The sequence below is a fragment of the Leptodactylus fuscus genome, chromosome 2 (assembly GCF_031893055.1).
Source record: "Leptodactylus fuscus isolate aLepFus1 chromosome 2, aLepFus1.hap2, whole genome shotgun sequence".
NCBI lineage: Eukaryota > Metazoa > Chordata > Amphibia > Anura > Leptodactylidae > Leptodactylus > Leptodactylus fuscus.
This window is the reverse complement of record NC_134266.1, coordinates 267,986,854-268,003,112: the sequence shown is the minus strand read 5'-3', so window position 1 is coordinate 268,003,112 and position 16,259 is coordinate 267,986,854. Positions and strand designations below refer to the sequence as shown.

General features: G+C 50.8%; 1 protein-coding gene across 11 annotated transcripts in view; it reads right to left on the bottom strand.

Annotated features, from left to right (window-relative positions):
- DLG2 (discs large MAGUK scaffold protein 2) overlaps positions 1 to 16,259 on the bottom strand; it is a 1,022,754-nt gene that overhangs the window by 195,307 nt on the left and 811,188 nt on the right. For all 11 annotated transcript variants that reach the window (XM_075266199.1, XM_075266200.1, XM_075266207.1 and 8 more), the window contains one exon: positions 15,105 to 15,261. In XM_075266199.1, the coding sequence (XP_075122300.1) occupies positions 15,105 to 15,261 (157 nt within the window). The remainder of the gene's footprint in view (positions 1 to 15,104; positions 15,262 to 16,259) is intronic.

The following is a 16,259-nucleotide window of genomic DNA, read 5'->3' as shown; positions in this document are numbered from 1 at the left end:
CCTAGTATACATGACCCCAGCCCCAGTATACAGGACCCCATCTCCAGTATACAGACCCCCAGCCCCAGTATACAGACCCCCAGCCCCAGTATACAGACCCCCAGCCCTAGTATACAGGACCCCAACCCCAGTATACAGGACCCCATCTCCAGTATACAGACCCCCAGCCCCAGTATACAGGATCCCAGCCCCAGTATACAGGACCCCAGCCCCAGTATACAGACCCCCAGCCCCAGTATACAGACCCCCAGCCCCAGTATACAGACCCCCAGCCCTAGTATACAGGACCCCAGCCCTAGTATACAGACCCCCAGCCCTAGTATACAGACTCCAGCCCCAGTATACAGACCCCCAGCCCCAGTATACAGGACCCCAGCCCCAGTATACAGACCCCCAGCCCCCGTATACAGGACCCCCAGCCCCAGTATACAGGACCCCATCTCCAGTATACAGGACCCCAGACCCAGTATACAGGACCCCATCTCCAGTATACAGGACCCCAGCCCCAGTATACAGGACCCCAGCCCCAGTATACAGACCCCCATCTCCAGTATACAGGACCCCAGCCCCAGTATACAGACCCCCAGCCCCAGTATACAGGACCCCATCTCCAGTATACAGGACCCCATCTCCAGTATACAGGACCCCAGCCCCAGTATACAGGATCCCATCTCCAGTATACAGGACCCCAGACCCAGTATACAGGACCCCATCTCCAGTATACAGGACCCCAGCCCCAGTATACAGGACCCCAGCCCCAGTATACAGACCCCCAGCCCCAGTATACAGACCCCCAGCCCCAGTATACAGGACCCCATCTCTAGTATACAGACCCCCAGCCCCAGTATACAGGACCCCAGCCCCAGTATAGAGACCCCCAGCCCCAGTATACAGGACCCCATCTCTAGTATACAGACCCCCAGCCCCAGTATACAGGACCCCAGCCCCAGTATAGAGACCCCCAGCCCCAGTATACAGGACCCCATCTCTAGTATATAGACCCCCAGCCCCAGTATACAGGACCCCAGCCCCAGTATACAGGACCCCATCTCTAGTATACAGACCCCCAGCCCCAGTATACAGGACCACAGCCCCAGTATACAGACCCCCAGCCCTAGTATACATGACCCCAGCCCCAGTATACAGGACCCCATCTCCAGTATACAGACCCCCATCCCCAGTATACAGACCCCCAGCCCCAGTATACAGACCCCCAGCCCTAGTATACAGGACCCCAACCCCAGTATACAGGACCCCATCTCCAGTATACAGACCCCCAGCCCCAGTATACAGGATCCCAGCCCCAGTATACAGGACCCCAGCCCCAGTATACAGGACCCCAGCCCCAGTATACAGACCCCCAGCCCTAGTATACAGGACCCCAGCCCTAGTATACAGACCCCCAGCCCTAGTATACAGACTCCAGCCCCAGTATACAGACCCCAGCCCCAGTATACAGGACCCCAGCCCCACTATACAGACCCCCAGCCCCCGTATACAGGACCCCCAGCCCCAGTATACAGGACCCCATCTCCAGTATACAGGACCCCAGACCCAGTATACAGGACCCCATCTCCAGTATACAGGACCCCAGCCCCAGTATACAGGACCCCAGCCCCAGTATACAGACCCCCAGCCCCAGTATACAGACCCCCAGCCCCAGTATACAGGACCCCATCTCTAGTATACAGAACCCCAGCCCCAGTATACAGGACCCCAGCCCCAGTATACAGACCCCCAGCCCCAGTATACAGGACCCCATCTCTAGTATATAGACCCCCAGCCCCAGTATACAGGACCCCATCTCCAGTATACAGGACCCCAGCCCCAGTATACAGGATCCCATCTCCAGTATACAGGACCCCATCTCCAGTATACAGGACCCCAGACCCAGTATACAGGACCCCATCTCCAGTATACAGGACCCCAGCCCCAGTATACAGGACCCCAGCCCCAGTATACAGACCCCCAGCCCCAGTATACAGACCCCCAGCCCCAGTATACAGACCCCCAGCCCCAGTATACAGGACCCAATCTCTAGTATACAGACCCCCAGCCCCAGTATACAGGACCCCAGCCCCAGTATAGAGACCCCCAGCCCCAGTATACAGGACCCCATCTCTAGTATATAGACCCCCAGCCCCAGTATACAGGACCCCAGCCCCAGTATACAGGATCCCATCTCTAGTATACAGACCCCCAGCCCCAGTATACAGGACCACAGCCCCAGTATACAGACCCCCAGCCCTAGTATACATGACCCCAGCCCCAGTATACAGGACCCCATCTCCAGTATACAGACCCCCATCCCCAGTATACAGACCCCCAGCCCCAGTATACAGACCCCCAGCCCTAGTATACAGGACCCCAACCCCAGTATACAGGACCCCATCTCCAGTATACAGACCCCCAGCCCCAGTATACAGGATCCCAGCCCCAGTATACAGGACCCCAGCCCCAGTATACAGGACCCCAGCCCCAGTATACAGGACCCCAGCCCCAGTATACAGACCCCCAGCCCCAGTATACAGACCCCCAGCCCTAGTATACAGGACCCCAGCCCTAGTATACAGACCCCCAGCCCTAGTATACAGACTCCAGCCCCAGTATACAGACCCCAGCCCCAGTATACAGGACCCCAGCCCCACTATACAGACCCCCAGCCCCCGTATACAGGACCCCCAGCCCCAGTATACAGGACCCCATCTCCAGTATACAGGACCCCAGACCCAGTATACAGGACCCCATCTCCAGTATACAGGACCCCAGCCCCAGTATACAGGACCCCAGCCCCAGTATACAGACCCCCAGCCCCAGTATACAGACCCCCAGCCCCAGTATACAGACCCCCAGCCCCAGTATACAGGACCCCATCTCTAGTATACAGACCCCCAGCCCCAGTATACAGGACCCCAGCCCCAGTATACAGACCCCCAGCCCCAGTATACAGGACCCCATCTCTAGTATATAGACCCCCAGCCCCAGTATACAGGACCCCAGCCCCAGTATACAGGACCCCATCTCTAGTATACAGACCCCCAGCCCCAGTATACAGGACCACAGCCCCAGTATACAGACCCCCAGCCCTAGTATACATGACCCCAGCCCCAGTATACAGGACCCCATCTCCAGTATACAGACCCCCAGCCCCAGTATACAGACCCCCAGCCCCAGTATACAGACCCCCAGCCCTAGTATACAGGACCCCAACCCCAGTATACAGGACCCCATCTCCAGTATACAGACCCCCAGCCCCAGTATACAGGATCCCAGCCCCAGTATACAGGACCCCAGCCCCAGTATACAGACCCCCAGCCCCAGTATACAGACCCCCAGCCCCAGTATACAGGACCCCATCTCCAGTATACAGACCCCAGCCCCAGTATACAGACCCCCAGCCCCAGTATACAGACCCCCAGCCCCAGTATACAGACCCCCAGCCCTAGTATACAGGACCTCAGCCCTAGTATACAGACCCCCAGCCCCAGTATACAGGACCCCAGCCCCAGTATACAGACCCCCAGCCCCCGTATACAGGACCCCCAGCCCCAGTATACAGGACCCCATCTCCAGTATACAGGACCCCAGCCCCAGTATACAGGACCCCAGCCCCAGTATACAGACCCCCATCTCCAGTATACAGGACCCCAGCCCCAGTATACAGACCCCCAGCCCCAGTATACAGGACCCCATCTCCAGTATACAGGACCCCAGCCCCAGTATACAGACCCCAGCTCTAGTATACAGGACCCCATCTCCAGTATACAGGACCCCAGCCCCAGTATACAGACCCCAGCCCCAGTATACAGGATCCCATCTCCAGTATACAGGACCCCATCTCCAGTATACAGGACCCCCAAACTACATTATCAGACAGGATCTCTGAGCTCCGGGCTCCATGGCGGCTTCGCAGTCTCCGCGTTCGCACTTCTCTGCTCCAGAATTAATCTGACATTAATCTGACAGAGCGGAAATCCATGTGATAGTCTTGGCAGCGGCCGGTTGTTATGGGCAGATAATCAGTAGCCAATCTCTTCAGCGATCTCCCTGCCAACCGAGCTGAGATACCGGAGGCGTTGTCCATATGCTGGAGTAACAGACACCGCCATATCGCCGCTCCGGTATAATACAAGACATATTCTACGAATCCTACACACACAGCATGGATCAGACGTGTGCAGCTGTTGTGGAACTGCAACTCCCAGCATGCTCTGACCGCTCCATGTCCAATGCGACAGTCTGCGGCGTGAGAATTTCGCATTTCTACAGGGGTGACCCTAAATCTGTGGGCAGGTGTGCACCTGGGTGGCCAGCTATGCCAACACTGTCGCCAGTATTCCTGTATGTCCTCAAGTCCATAGGTCCAAATTTGGGGACCACAGTGTCCACTCAACTTTCTGACAGTCCTGAATAGTACATGTTTGTGTTTACGCAGCATGTATCAGCATATAGCTATAGACACTACCACTCAGCAGTCTGGGAAAGCTGGGTGCAGTCACTACGAGCAGGGGTGTAACGAATGATACAAAAGCATGATACAATTAACCCTTTACCATGAAAGGGTTAATATTCTCCTTTCTGACAGTGGAAGGCTTTGCATCATAAATCTTCTCCCTCCGGTGCACCAGAGGTCAGGGGTAATACATTTACAATACACAGATTGCCTGCCGAGATCAAAGACGTTTATCCAGCCCTAGTGTGGTGAGGGGACCTGTGCGCCCCCCTGGTGTCTGGGGCCAATTGCAGGTGTGACCACTACAATCCCTATAATTATGCCAGTGACCATGGTTATACACTCACCGGCCACTTTATTAGGTACACCTGTCCAACTGCTCGTTAACACTTAATTTCTAATCAGCCAATCACATGGCGGCAACTCAGTGCATTTAGGCATGTAGACATGGTCAAGACAATCTCCTGCAGTTCAAACCGAGCATCAGTATGGGGAAGAAAGGTGATTTGAGTGCCTTTGAACGTGGCATGGTTGTTGGTGCCAGAAGGGCTGGTCTGAGTATTTCAGAAACTGCTGATCTACTGGGATTTTCACGCACAACCATCTCTAGGGTTTACAGAGAATGGTCCGAAAAAGAAAAAACATCCAGTGAGCGGCAGTTCTGTGGGGGGCGGAAATGCGTTGTTGATGCCAGAGGTCAGAGGAGAATGGCCAGACTGGTTCGAGCTGATAGAAAGGCAACAGTGACTCAAATAGCCACCCGTTACAACCAAGGTAGCCAGAAGAGCATCTCTGAACGCACAGTACGTCCAACTTTGAGGCAGATGGGCTACAGCAGCAGAAGACCACACCGGGTGCCACTCCTTTCAGCTAAGAACAGGAAACTGAGGCTACAATTTGCACAAGCTCATCGAAATTGGACAATTGAAGATTGGAAAAACGTTGCCTGGTCTGATGAGTCTCGATTTCTGCTGCGACATTCGGATGGTAGGGTCAGAATTTGGCGTCAACAACATGAAAGCATGGATCCATCCTGCCTTGTATCAATTGTTCAGGCTGGTGGTGGTGGTGTCATGGTGTGGGGAATATTTTCTTGGCACTCTTTGGGCCCCTTGGTACCAATTGAGCATCGTTGCAACGCCAAAGCCTACCTGAGTATTGTTGCTGACCATGTCCATCCCTTTATGACCACAATGTACCCAACATCTGATGGCTACTTTCAGCAGGATAATGCAATGCCATGTCATAAAGCTGGAATCATCTCAGACTGGTTTCTTGAACATGACAATGAGTTCACTGTACTCCAATGGCCTCCACAGTCACCAGATCTCAATCCAATAGAGGAGCATCTTTGGGATGTGGTGGAACGGGAGATTCGCATCATGGATGTGCAGCCGACAAATCTACGGCAACTGTGTGATGCCATCATGTCAATATGGACCAAAATCTCTGAGGAATGCTTCCAGCACCTTGTTGTATCTATGCCACGAAGAATTGAGGCAGTTCTGAAGGCAAAAGGGGGTCCAACCCGTTACTAGCATGGTGTACCTAATAAAGTGGCTGGTGAGTGTAGTTTGGTTATTTGTCCTTAGATACTAAAAATGTAACAATATTAGGCGCAACGGTTCCAATAACTACTGTCCCCAGGAAATACAAGAATCTGAAAGCCATGACTGCCCCCTAGTGGACAACGGATAAACTGCTGCTGCAACGTTTGCTGATCGAATTCTGTGCTAGGTGCAATTTATAGGATGTGATCTTGCTCAAGGCCGCACTATTAACTTACATGCAATAAGCGGATTGTGACCTTTATGCCATTTGGGGGCACAGCCTATTTTTTTTTGGATGCGATATCATATAATGTCACAACCGTAATTGTTTTTTAGAGCCTGAGTCAGGCTGAATGGGGATAATATGAGATGTGACACTTTTCGGTTACTGTACACCGCTACTGCTGATATAATCCTATGGAGGTCACAGGAAATATTATGTGTTCACGATTTCATGATCACAACAAAAAAAATCCAAGATCGATGCAGGAATATTAGAAGCAACGATGACACACAATATCACAATGCAGGTTACCGCCATAGGTACATGCATACGGCAAGAAGGGAACAAACTGAAGCCTGGTAGGTGTTGCTATTTGGCCAGTGACACAATCTCCATGATTTAGGCTCTGCACCCCCCATGATTGAAACAACTGGTGTAGACTTTGAGGTTTAGTACAAGGGACTCACCAAAAATATCCTGTGACATGTTTAGGAACTACAACCATTTATCTACAAATCCTCTTCATTTTTGGGGCTCAGAAATAATTGAGGATCCTCATTCCCATAAATATAATGTTCATTGTTAATGCTTTGTAGAGATTCCTTTGCAGGCAATGACTCGCTGGAGTCTGGACCATAGACATCACCAGAAGTCACTGAAGGTTATGCTCGATCGGGGTGAGATTTGGTGACTCAGCCATCGCAGAATATTCCAGTTCTTTGCTTTCGCAGTATGTTTTGGATCGTTGTCCTTTTGTATTGCGTGCAATCATCCTCTCTGCATTTGATTGAATCTGAGCAATCTGTCTGTCTCCGTATGTCCGGCTGCTTCCGACTGCCACCACATCACCAACAAACACCAGTGACCCGGTACCATTGGAAGCCAAACATGCAGTGACGTAACTAAAGTCCCGTGGGTCCAGGTGCAAACTTTTGTCTGGGGCCCCCTACCCCCTTCCTAAAGTGAATTCTTAATAGTGGCAGTTATGGGTACTGAAGCGATATCTCAGATACTTGAAAGGAGTACCCCAAACTGCAGTTATCAAGAATACGGTGAGTGAGCAGCACAGCGCCCGACATGTAAACAATGCCGGGATAGATTACATTCTCCGCTGTGGCCCCCAAACAGTATTATATGCTCCACAGTGGCCCCCAAACAGTATTATGTGCTCACCAGTGGCCCTCACACAGTGTCCACCCCCCAGAGCCTGAACTACCTTTCCCCAACTTGCTCACATGCAGCCTACACCCCCATATACCCCTCTTGCAACACACAGCCTGCACCCCCATGTCCCCCTCTTGCTCACACACAGCCTGCAACCCAAGGCCCCCTCTTTCTCACACGCAGCCTGCACCCCTAAGTCCCCCTCTTGTTCACACGCAGCCTGCACCCCCATGTCCCCCTCTTGCTCACACGCAGCCTGCACCCCCATGTCTCCCTCTTGATCACACACAGCCAGCACTCCATGTCCCCCTCTTGCTCACACATGGCCTGCACCCCTATGTCCCCCTCTTGCTCACACACGGCCTGCACCACATGCCCCCCTTTTGCTCACACATGGCCTGCACCCCCATGTCCTCCTCTTACTCACACACAGCCTGCACCCCCATGTCCCCCTCTTGATCACACACAGCCTGTACCCCATGTCCCCCTCTTGATCACACATGGCCTGCACCCCCATGTCCCCCTCTTGATCACACACGGCCTGCACCCCTATGTCCCCCTCTTGATCACACACAGCCTGTACCCCATGTCCCCCTCTTGATCACACATGGCCTGCACCCCTATGTCCCCCTCTTGATCACACACAACCTGCACCCCCATGTCCTCCTCTTGCTCACACACAGCCTGCACCCCCATGTCTCCCTCTTGATCACACACAGCCTGCACTCCATGTCCCCCTCTTGCTCACACACGGCCTGCACCACATGCCCCCCTTTTGCTCACACATGGCCTGCACCCCCATGTCCTCCTCTTACTCACACACAGCCTGCACCCCCATGTCCCCCTCTTGATCACACACAGCCTGTACCCCATGTCCCCCTCTTGATCACACATGGCCTGCACCCCCATGTCCCCCTCTTGATCATACACAGTCTGCACTCTCATGTCCCCCTCTTGATCACACACAGCCTGCACCCCCATGTCCTCCTCTTGCTCACACACAGCCTGCACCCTCATATACCCCTCTTGCCCACATGCAGCCTGCACCCTCATATACCCCTCTTGCCCACATGCAGCCTGCACCCCCATGTCCCCCTCTTGCTCACACACAGCTTGCACCCTCATATACCCCTCTTGATCACACACAGCCTGCACCCCCATGTTCCCCTGTTGCTCACACACAGCCTGCACTCCCATGTCCACCTCTTGCTCACACACAGCCTGCACTCCCATGTCCCCCTCTTGATCACACACAGCCTGCACCCCCATGTCCCCCTCTTGCTCACACACAGCCTGCACACCCATGTCCTCCTCTTGCTCACACACAGCCTGCACCCCCATACACCCCTCTTGCCCACATGCAGCCTGCACCCCCATATACCCCTCTTGCCCACATGCAGCCTGCACCCCCATGCCCCCCCTCTTGCCCACATGCAGCCTGCACCCCCATGTCCCCCTCTTGATCACACACAGCCTGCACCCCATGTCCCCCTCTTGCTCACACACAGCCTGCACCCCCATGTCCCCTTCTTGCCCACATGCAGCCTGCACCCCCAGGTCCTCCTTTTGCCCACATGCAGCCTGCACCCCCAGGTCTTCCTCTTGATCACACACAGCCTGCACCCCGATGTCCCCCTCTTGCTCACACATGTTCTCTTCTCTCCTCCTTACCTTCCATCAGTCTTTCTCTGTCCTGTACAATCCAGAATAGCTCCCCCCCACACAAGAGTCATAAGATCACATGGTCATGACATCATCAGAGGTCCTTTAGACCAATAGCATTTATCATCTACCCCAGCAAGAGCGGTGGAGCGGATCCTCAGCCCAGGACAGGTGAGTATAAGTGTTTATGTTTATACTCCTCCCCTGGGCTGGCATTTAATGGAAAGGAGCCCAGTCAGGCCCTTTCCCATTAACAATATGTACAGCGGTCGGGGAACCATGCTTTCCCCTACCACTATGGTCTGGGACCACGGCCATTTCCAGCTAGCTGCGGGCTCTGTACCCCTCCAGGCACAGTTGTGGTAACACTTCCTGCCACCATAATCATTACGTCACTGCATACATGCGTAGGCCATCATACGACTCCTCCATGTTTTATCTTGGATGTGTTGTGCTTTGGATCATGAGCCATTCCAAGCCTCCTCCATACTTTAATCATCAGATAATTCTGGTACGGTTGTTCTTCGTTTAACCTGACCACAGAACTGGACGGCTTTTTTTTTGGCATTGCCTAATCTGGCCTTTCTATTTTGGAAGCTGATAAATGGTTTGCACCTTGAGCTGTTTTTTTTGTATTTGTTCTCGTGACGTCTTTGCTTCAGGGGTGTAACTACCGCAATAGCAGCAGAGGCAGCTGCCACAGGGCCCGGGATATTAGGGGCCTGGCGACAGCCACTACCGCTGCTATCATTATACTCGGGGGTCTTTGCAAACCCCCAAGTATAGTGATCGGCGGACCAGGAGAGGTAAGGGAACGTAACAAACACTGTTACTTATCTCTCCACGATCCTGCCAGGCCTCCTTCCTTCTTGTCTGACGTTTCTGACGTCACATGAACCCGGCCTGCTTCCCGGGTCATGTGACGTCCGACGTCATAGAAGAAGAACGGCAGCGGAGAAGACAGCGTTGGACCCAGGGGACAGGTAAGAAACAGTAATTCCCCTGGGTCTCCGATTATTATACTCTGGGGTCTGAAAAGATATATATAGAGTATAATAATTGTTTATGGGTGTTCACTATGGGGTATAATACTGTGTGCAGGGGCCACTATGGGGGATAATACTGTGTGCAGGGGCCACTATGGGGGATAATACTGTGTGCAGGGGCCACTATGGGGGATAATACTGTGTGCAGGGGCCACTATGGGGGATAATACTGTGTGCAGGAGCCACTATGGGGGATAATACTGTGTGCAGGGGCCACTATGGGACACAATACTGTGTGCAGGAGCCACTATGGGACACAATACTGTGTGCAGGAGCCACTATGGGGGATAATACTGTGTGCAGGGGCCACTATGGGGGATAATACTGTGTGCAGGGACCACTATGGAGTATAATACTGTGTGCAGGGGCCACTATGGGGGATAATACTGTGTGCAGGGACCACTATGGAGTATAATACTGTGTGCAGGGGTCACTATGGGGCATAATACTGTGTGCAGGGGTCACTATGGGGGATAATACTGTGTGCAGGGACCACTATGGAGTATAATACTGTGTGCAGGGGTCACTATGGGGCATAATACTGTGTGCAGGGGTCACTATGGGGCATAATGCTGTGTGCAGGGGCCACTATGGGACATAATACTGTGTGCAGGGGCCACTATGGGGGATAATACTGTGTGCAGGAGCCACTATGGGGGATAATACTGTGTGCAGGGGCCACTATGGGGCATAATGCTGTGTGCAGGGGCCACTGTGGGGTATAATACTGTGTGCAGGGGCCACTATGGGGGATAATATTGTGTGCAGGGGCCACTATGGGGGATAATACTGTGTGCAGGGGCCACTATGGAGGATAATACTGTGTGCAGGGACCACTATGGAGTATAATACTGTGTGCAGGGGCCACTATGGGGGATAATACTGTGTGCAGGGACCACTATGGAGTATAATACTGTGTGCAGGGGTCACTATGGGGCATAATACTGTGTGCAGGGGTCACTATGGGGGATAATACTGTGTGCAGGGACCACTATGGAGTATAATACTGTGTGCAGGGGTCACTCTGGGGCATAATACTGTGTGCAGGGGTCACTATGGGGCATAATGCTGTGTGCAGGGGCCACTATGGGACATAATACTGTGTGCAGGGGCCACTATGGGGATAATACTGTGTGCAGGAGCCACTATGGGGGATAATACTGTGTGCAGGAGCCACTATGGGGCATAATGCTGTGTGCAGGGGCCACTGTGGGGTATAATACTGTGTGCAGGGACCACTATGGGGGATAATACTGTGTGCAGGGGCCACTATGGAGGATAATACTGTGTGCAGGGGCCACTAATGGACATAATACCGTGTGCAGGGCTTACTAAGGGACATAATAGAGTGCGGAGGAGGGGGTCGGTCAAGGTCTCCAGTGTCGGGGGGGGGGGGGGGCATGTCAAAAGTTCGCCACGGGGCCCCGTGGTAAGCTTTGATACTGATACACCGACTTCCCGGTTCTTCACGAGAGGCTCCGGCCCATTCATTTGGGCCTAATCTGGAGTGGAAGCCATGCAACTCCGTGAGAACTAGCCCTAAGGATGTGTCACTTCCATTGACAGCTCCTTTGGCCGCATGTTGTGGGTTCACAGCAACAGCTTCCAAATGCAAATATCCCACCTGGAATCAAGTCCAGACATTTTACCTGCTTAATTGGTGATGGATTAACACGGGAACAACCCATGGAGCCCATTAAATAACTTGTAGGATATTTGTCCAATTACCTTTGGTCCCTTGAAAAAGTGTCAGCGACTTATTACAGAGCTGTAATTCCTAAACCCTTCCTCAATTTCAGATGTGAAGACCCTCAAAGTAAAGCTGAGAGTCTGCACTTTAACCCCTTATGGATTACAGAACAGGATCTTCAATATGTTTTGGCAAAGAGCTAAAATGCCACCGTTTATGTCACTGTTCAAATATTTCTGGACCTAACTGTGGGCTACAAATAGTTAATCCCATTTCCGCACCAGTTTTCGGATCTTGTTGTTCCTCTTAGACTGGAACTTCATACAAGTGAGCAAAAAAATATCCGTCCAAGTCTCCCTGTGTCAGACATCTGCTCGTCCCCGAGCGCCCATTATGTGGATATCAAACCTGAGTGAAGTAATCTTCTGTACAGGAAGGATGTCCACAGGGGCCGGGCTGAGGTCACTCATCAGAATTGGGCTAACGTGTGTCACTGACCTGTGTTTATCCCTCTTTATAGGGGGTGGGGGTTATTTTACAGGTGAAGAGCCATATCTTCTGTGTTCTCTAATATTATACTTATATGTGTTGGCCACTAGGGGGCAATCATGGCTCATGGCTTTGTTTATCTTCAAAAATATTTTTTTATTTGCAGTATTCACTTGAAAATATGGAATGACCTGCAATACCAGGCACAGCCTAGGGACAAAGATGGCGCTGTTTCTGGAGAAAAAAGCGATAAAACCCCTCATCACACAGAACCCTGTTATGTGTATTAGACAAAGACATTGCTCAAGTGTTGATGACAAACTATTACGAATTACGAAACTGGTCACAATGTTATAGGTGAGGGGCTTCTCCGGTTGATACGTGGTTGTTACTGTAGCTTAAAGGGGTTGCACCATTATGGACAGATTACCTATGCACGGGACACAGGATAAGGGTAAGTTCAGACAGAGTTTTTTGGTGGAGGCCGTTTGAGGTTCCGGACCAAAAACCGTATAGCCGCGACTGAACGCCGGTGCACTGCACCCGCATCCAGCCACGCACTCCAATGAATGGGTCTAGTCCGGAGGAGGGAGTGTCTTCAGGCTGAATCGCGAGGCGAAACGGCCTGAAGAATGAGCACCTCGCACCCCAGCGGCTCCCATTCATTTCAATGTCGTCTTTTTGGTCAGGATTTTGAGGCGGATACGGCCACCTGTGGGTCTGTATTAAGGGTCTAATGGTCTGCGGTCTGTTTTAATATAGGGGGTCTGTTGTTATTTCCAGGTTTTGAATTAATTTGGGGCTCTGGGATTGGGGGGAGCACAAAGGGCACCAAGATACAGTGTCCCAGCACAGGTGAGGACACTTGTGGGTACTAAGGATGGAACTGGCAGTGATACTATAGCTGGTACACTCAGGGGCACACTATGGCTGGCACTCAGAGGAGACTTTTTGGCTTGTACTGATGTGATGTGAATAGCGCCCTATACGGGAACTCACTAATGTTCTTAGACTTCATTCACATCACGTTTTTCACATCCCTTTAGCAAATCTATTTTTCGGATGCAAAAAATCGGACGAAAAGAGATCAATGATAGAAAATATTATTCTGTCTGTGTCTGTCAGAAATCTTATTAGGGTACGTTCTCACGGCAGAGGAATTCCTCTTCATTTTCCACTGCAGGACATTGGCGATCTGTCGCGGCGTTGTGCTGCTGACTGTATCAAAGTAACAGGAAGTCTTGAGCCGCAGAATACGCGACAAGATTGAACAAGGCGCTGATTTTTTTTCAGTGTCCCGCTGCGATCCCTGCCTCCCATTGAAAACAATAGGAAGCAGATTCCGGGCAGAATCTGCTCCAAAATACGCAGCGAATTACTCTGTGTGAACGTACCCTTCAGGAGAATATATATATATATATATATATATATATATATATATATATATATATATATATATATATACAGTGACATGCAAAAGTTTGGACCCCCCTGGTCAAAATGACTATTATTGTGAACAATTAAGTTAATTTTAGAGTGGAAAAGGAAAGGAGTACCTTGCAAAAATTTGAGAACTTAGATAACTTTGACCAAGGTCTCAGACCTTCATTAGCCAGTTCGGGTTATGGATTGTTCACTATCATGGTTAGGAAAGGCCAATTGATGCAAATGTTACAGATTTATAAATCCCCGGCCGCCTCCTGTAACCTTGTGCCAAAATACAACAGCCATGGGTTCAGATGCCTAACACTCTGGAAATGGACATGGTGGAGGCCACAAATCAAAACCCCTGCTGGACTGCAAAAGACCTTCAGGAAGATTTAGCAGACTCTGGAGTTGTGATACATTGTTCAGCGATACCTGCACAAATATGGCCTTCATGGAGGAGTCATCAGAAGAAAACCTCTGCTGTGTCCCCATCATAAAATTCAGGGTCAGTTTCCCAAAATTTCATGGGATTGCCATTCTGGCAGATCTGAACCCCCGCTGGACTACAAAAGACCTCCAGGAAGATTTAGCAGACTCTGGAGTTACATTGGGTACATTGTACGACTGTTTAAAGACACCTGCACAAATATGTCCTCCATGGAGGAGTCATCAGAAGAAAACCCTATGCTGTGTCCCCACCATAAAATTCAGCATCAGAAGTTTCCAAATGAACATCTAAACAAGTCTGATGCATTTTGGAAACAAGTTCTATGAATCGATGAGGATAAAATAGAACTTTTTGGCCACAATGATCAAAGGTATGTTTGGGGAAAGAAGGACACAGAATTTCAGGAAAAGAACATCTTTCCAACTGTTAAGCATGGGGGAGGATCAATCATACTTTTGGGTTGTGTCGTGGCCAATGGCACGGGGAACAGTTCATGGGGAGATGGAAGAAAGGATTCAATGAAATTTCAGCAAACACATCAAAATCCACCATAGACTACCTATAAATGCATAAGCTGAAGGTTTTACCATGACGCTCGCAGTCCCCTGATCTGAACATCATTGAAAATCTGTGGCGAGACCTCAAAAGAGCAGAGCATGCAAGACAAGCCAGGAATCTCACAGAACTGGAAGACGTCTCCAAGGAAGAATGGTTGGAAATCTCTCAATGAAGAATTGAAAGATTCTTGGCCGGCTACAAAAAGCGTTTACAAACACATATATATATATTTTGATCAGGGGTGTACAAACTTTTGCATGCCACTGTAGCCCCAGTATCATCAGGAGGTCAGAGCACAGAGCGGTCCATTATATTAATGGGGGGGTCACTCATTAATGCTTGTCTATTGGCCCATGTACATGGACCTGCCCACATGTATACGGCTGTACATACTGATATAATCTGGTCTCCTCTCTGCAGTTCTCCGCTCAGATCTGCAGGTCCTCCGGCGAGGATAAAAGAGATGAAAATCCCTTCTCCGTCTTCTCCACCGACAATATTGAAGCCCAGGCCTGTGGAGCCTTTGTGCAGAATCACTTTCCGAGGTTCCCTGTAGAGAGAAAAATATGGTGATTACCCCAGAGAAGGAATATGGGTAAAAATATATATAAAAAATGCCCTATATATTATTCCTCCATCTTCCCCCTTAGGCTTCCAGTTTTATCTCCTCCTCCCTGAGAGCAACAGGGTGGGGCTTAAGCCAATTTGTCCTTGATTGGCTAAGCCCCGCCTCTTTACTTAAGCCACCTCCTTTCTGACTCTACAGATGAAACATGGAGGAAATGGTATGAAACGCCCTACTTCTCCACCGGATATCTACCAACGCATGTGGCGCCCCCTGTAGACAAATGTTTACTTTGTATCATAACACTGCAGTACTGTGTATTACCACTAGGTTGAGCTATACAGCCCTTACAGGACCTTTCATCACCTCTTTCAATAGTCGCCGTTCTACTGATTCCGATGTAGTTGGAAATTTTCTCTGTAGCCCCCACCACTCCCAAGCAATTAGTACTGATAATTTCGGCTCTCAATATGCTAATTTGGTTCTCTATTGTCCCTGCGTATCTGCATCTCCCCCAATGGACTCGAACAATGGTCAGGCAATGCTAGTGTAATTGTAACAGACCCTCATCTATGAGGAATAGTAATATTTTAGTGGATTTCAGGCTCTAGGTAGAAGCTAGAATGTTCCCAATCACTGACAGCAAGCAGAGATCTTGTAGGTGAAGAGTGGGCACACAGATACCAGGGGAAGGTAACCATGGCCGGACATGGCACATACTATATTTAATACTCTGTTGTCCTTCACTTTTCTATAAGGATATTTACATACCTCCCAGCCATCCCAAATTCAGCGGGACAGTCCTGGATTCCGGGTCCTGTCCCGCTGTCCTAGTCAGCAGATGGTATGTCCCGGATTCAATTCAAGGAGTTGAATAGAGTGGTAAAGCAGGAGCGGACAGCCCCTACCTCACCACTGTGTTCCTGCATGCTCCGGGAGCGGTAGGCATGATATGATGACATCACTCACATCACGCCTGCAGG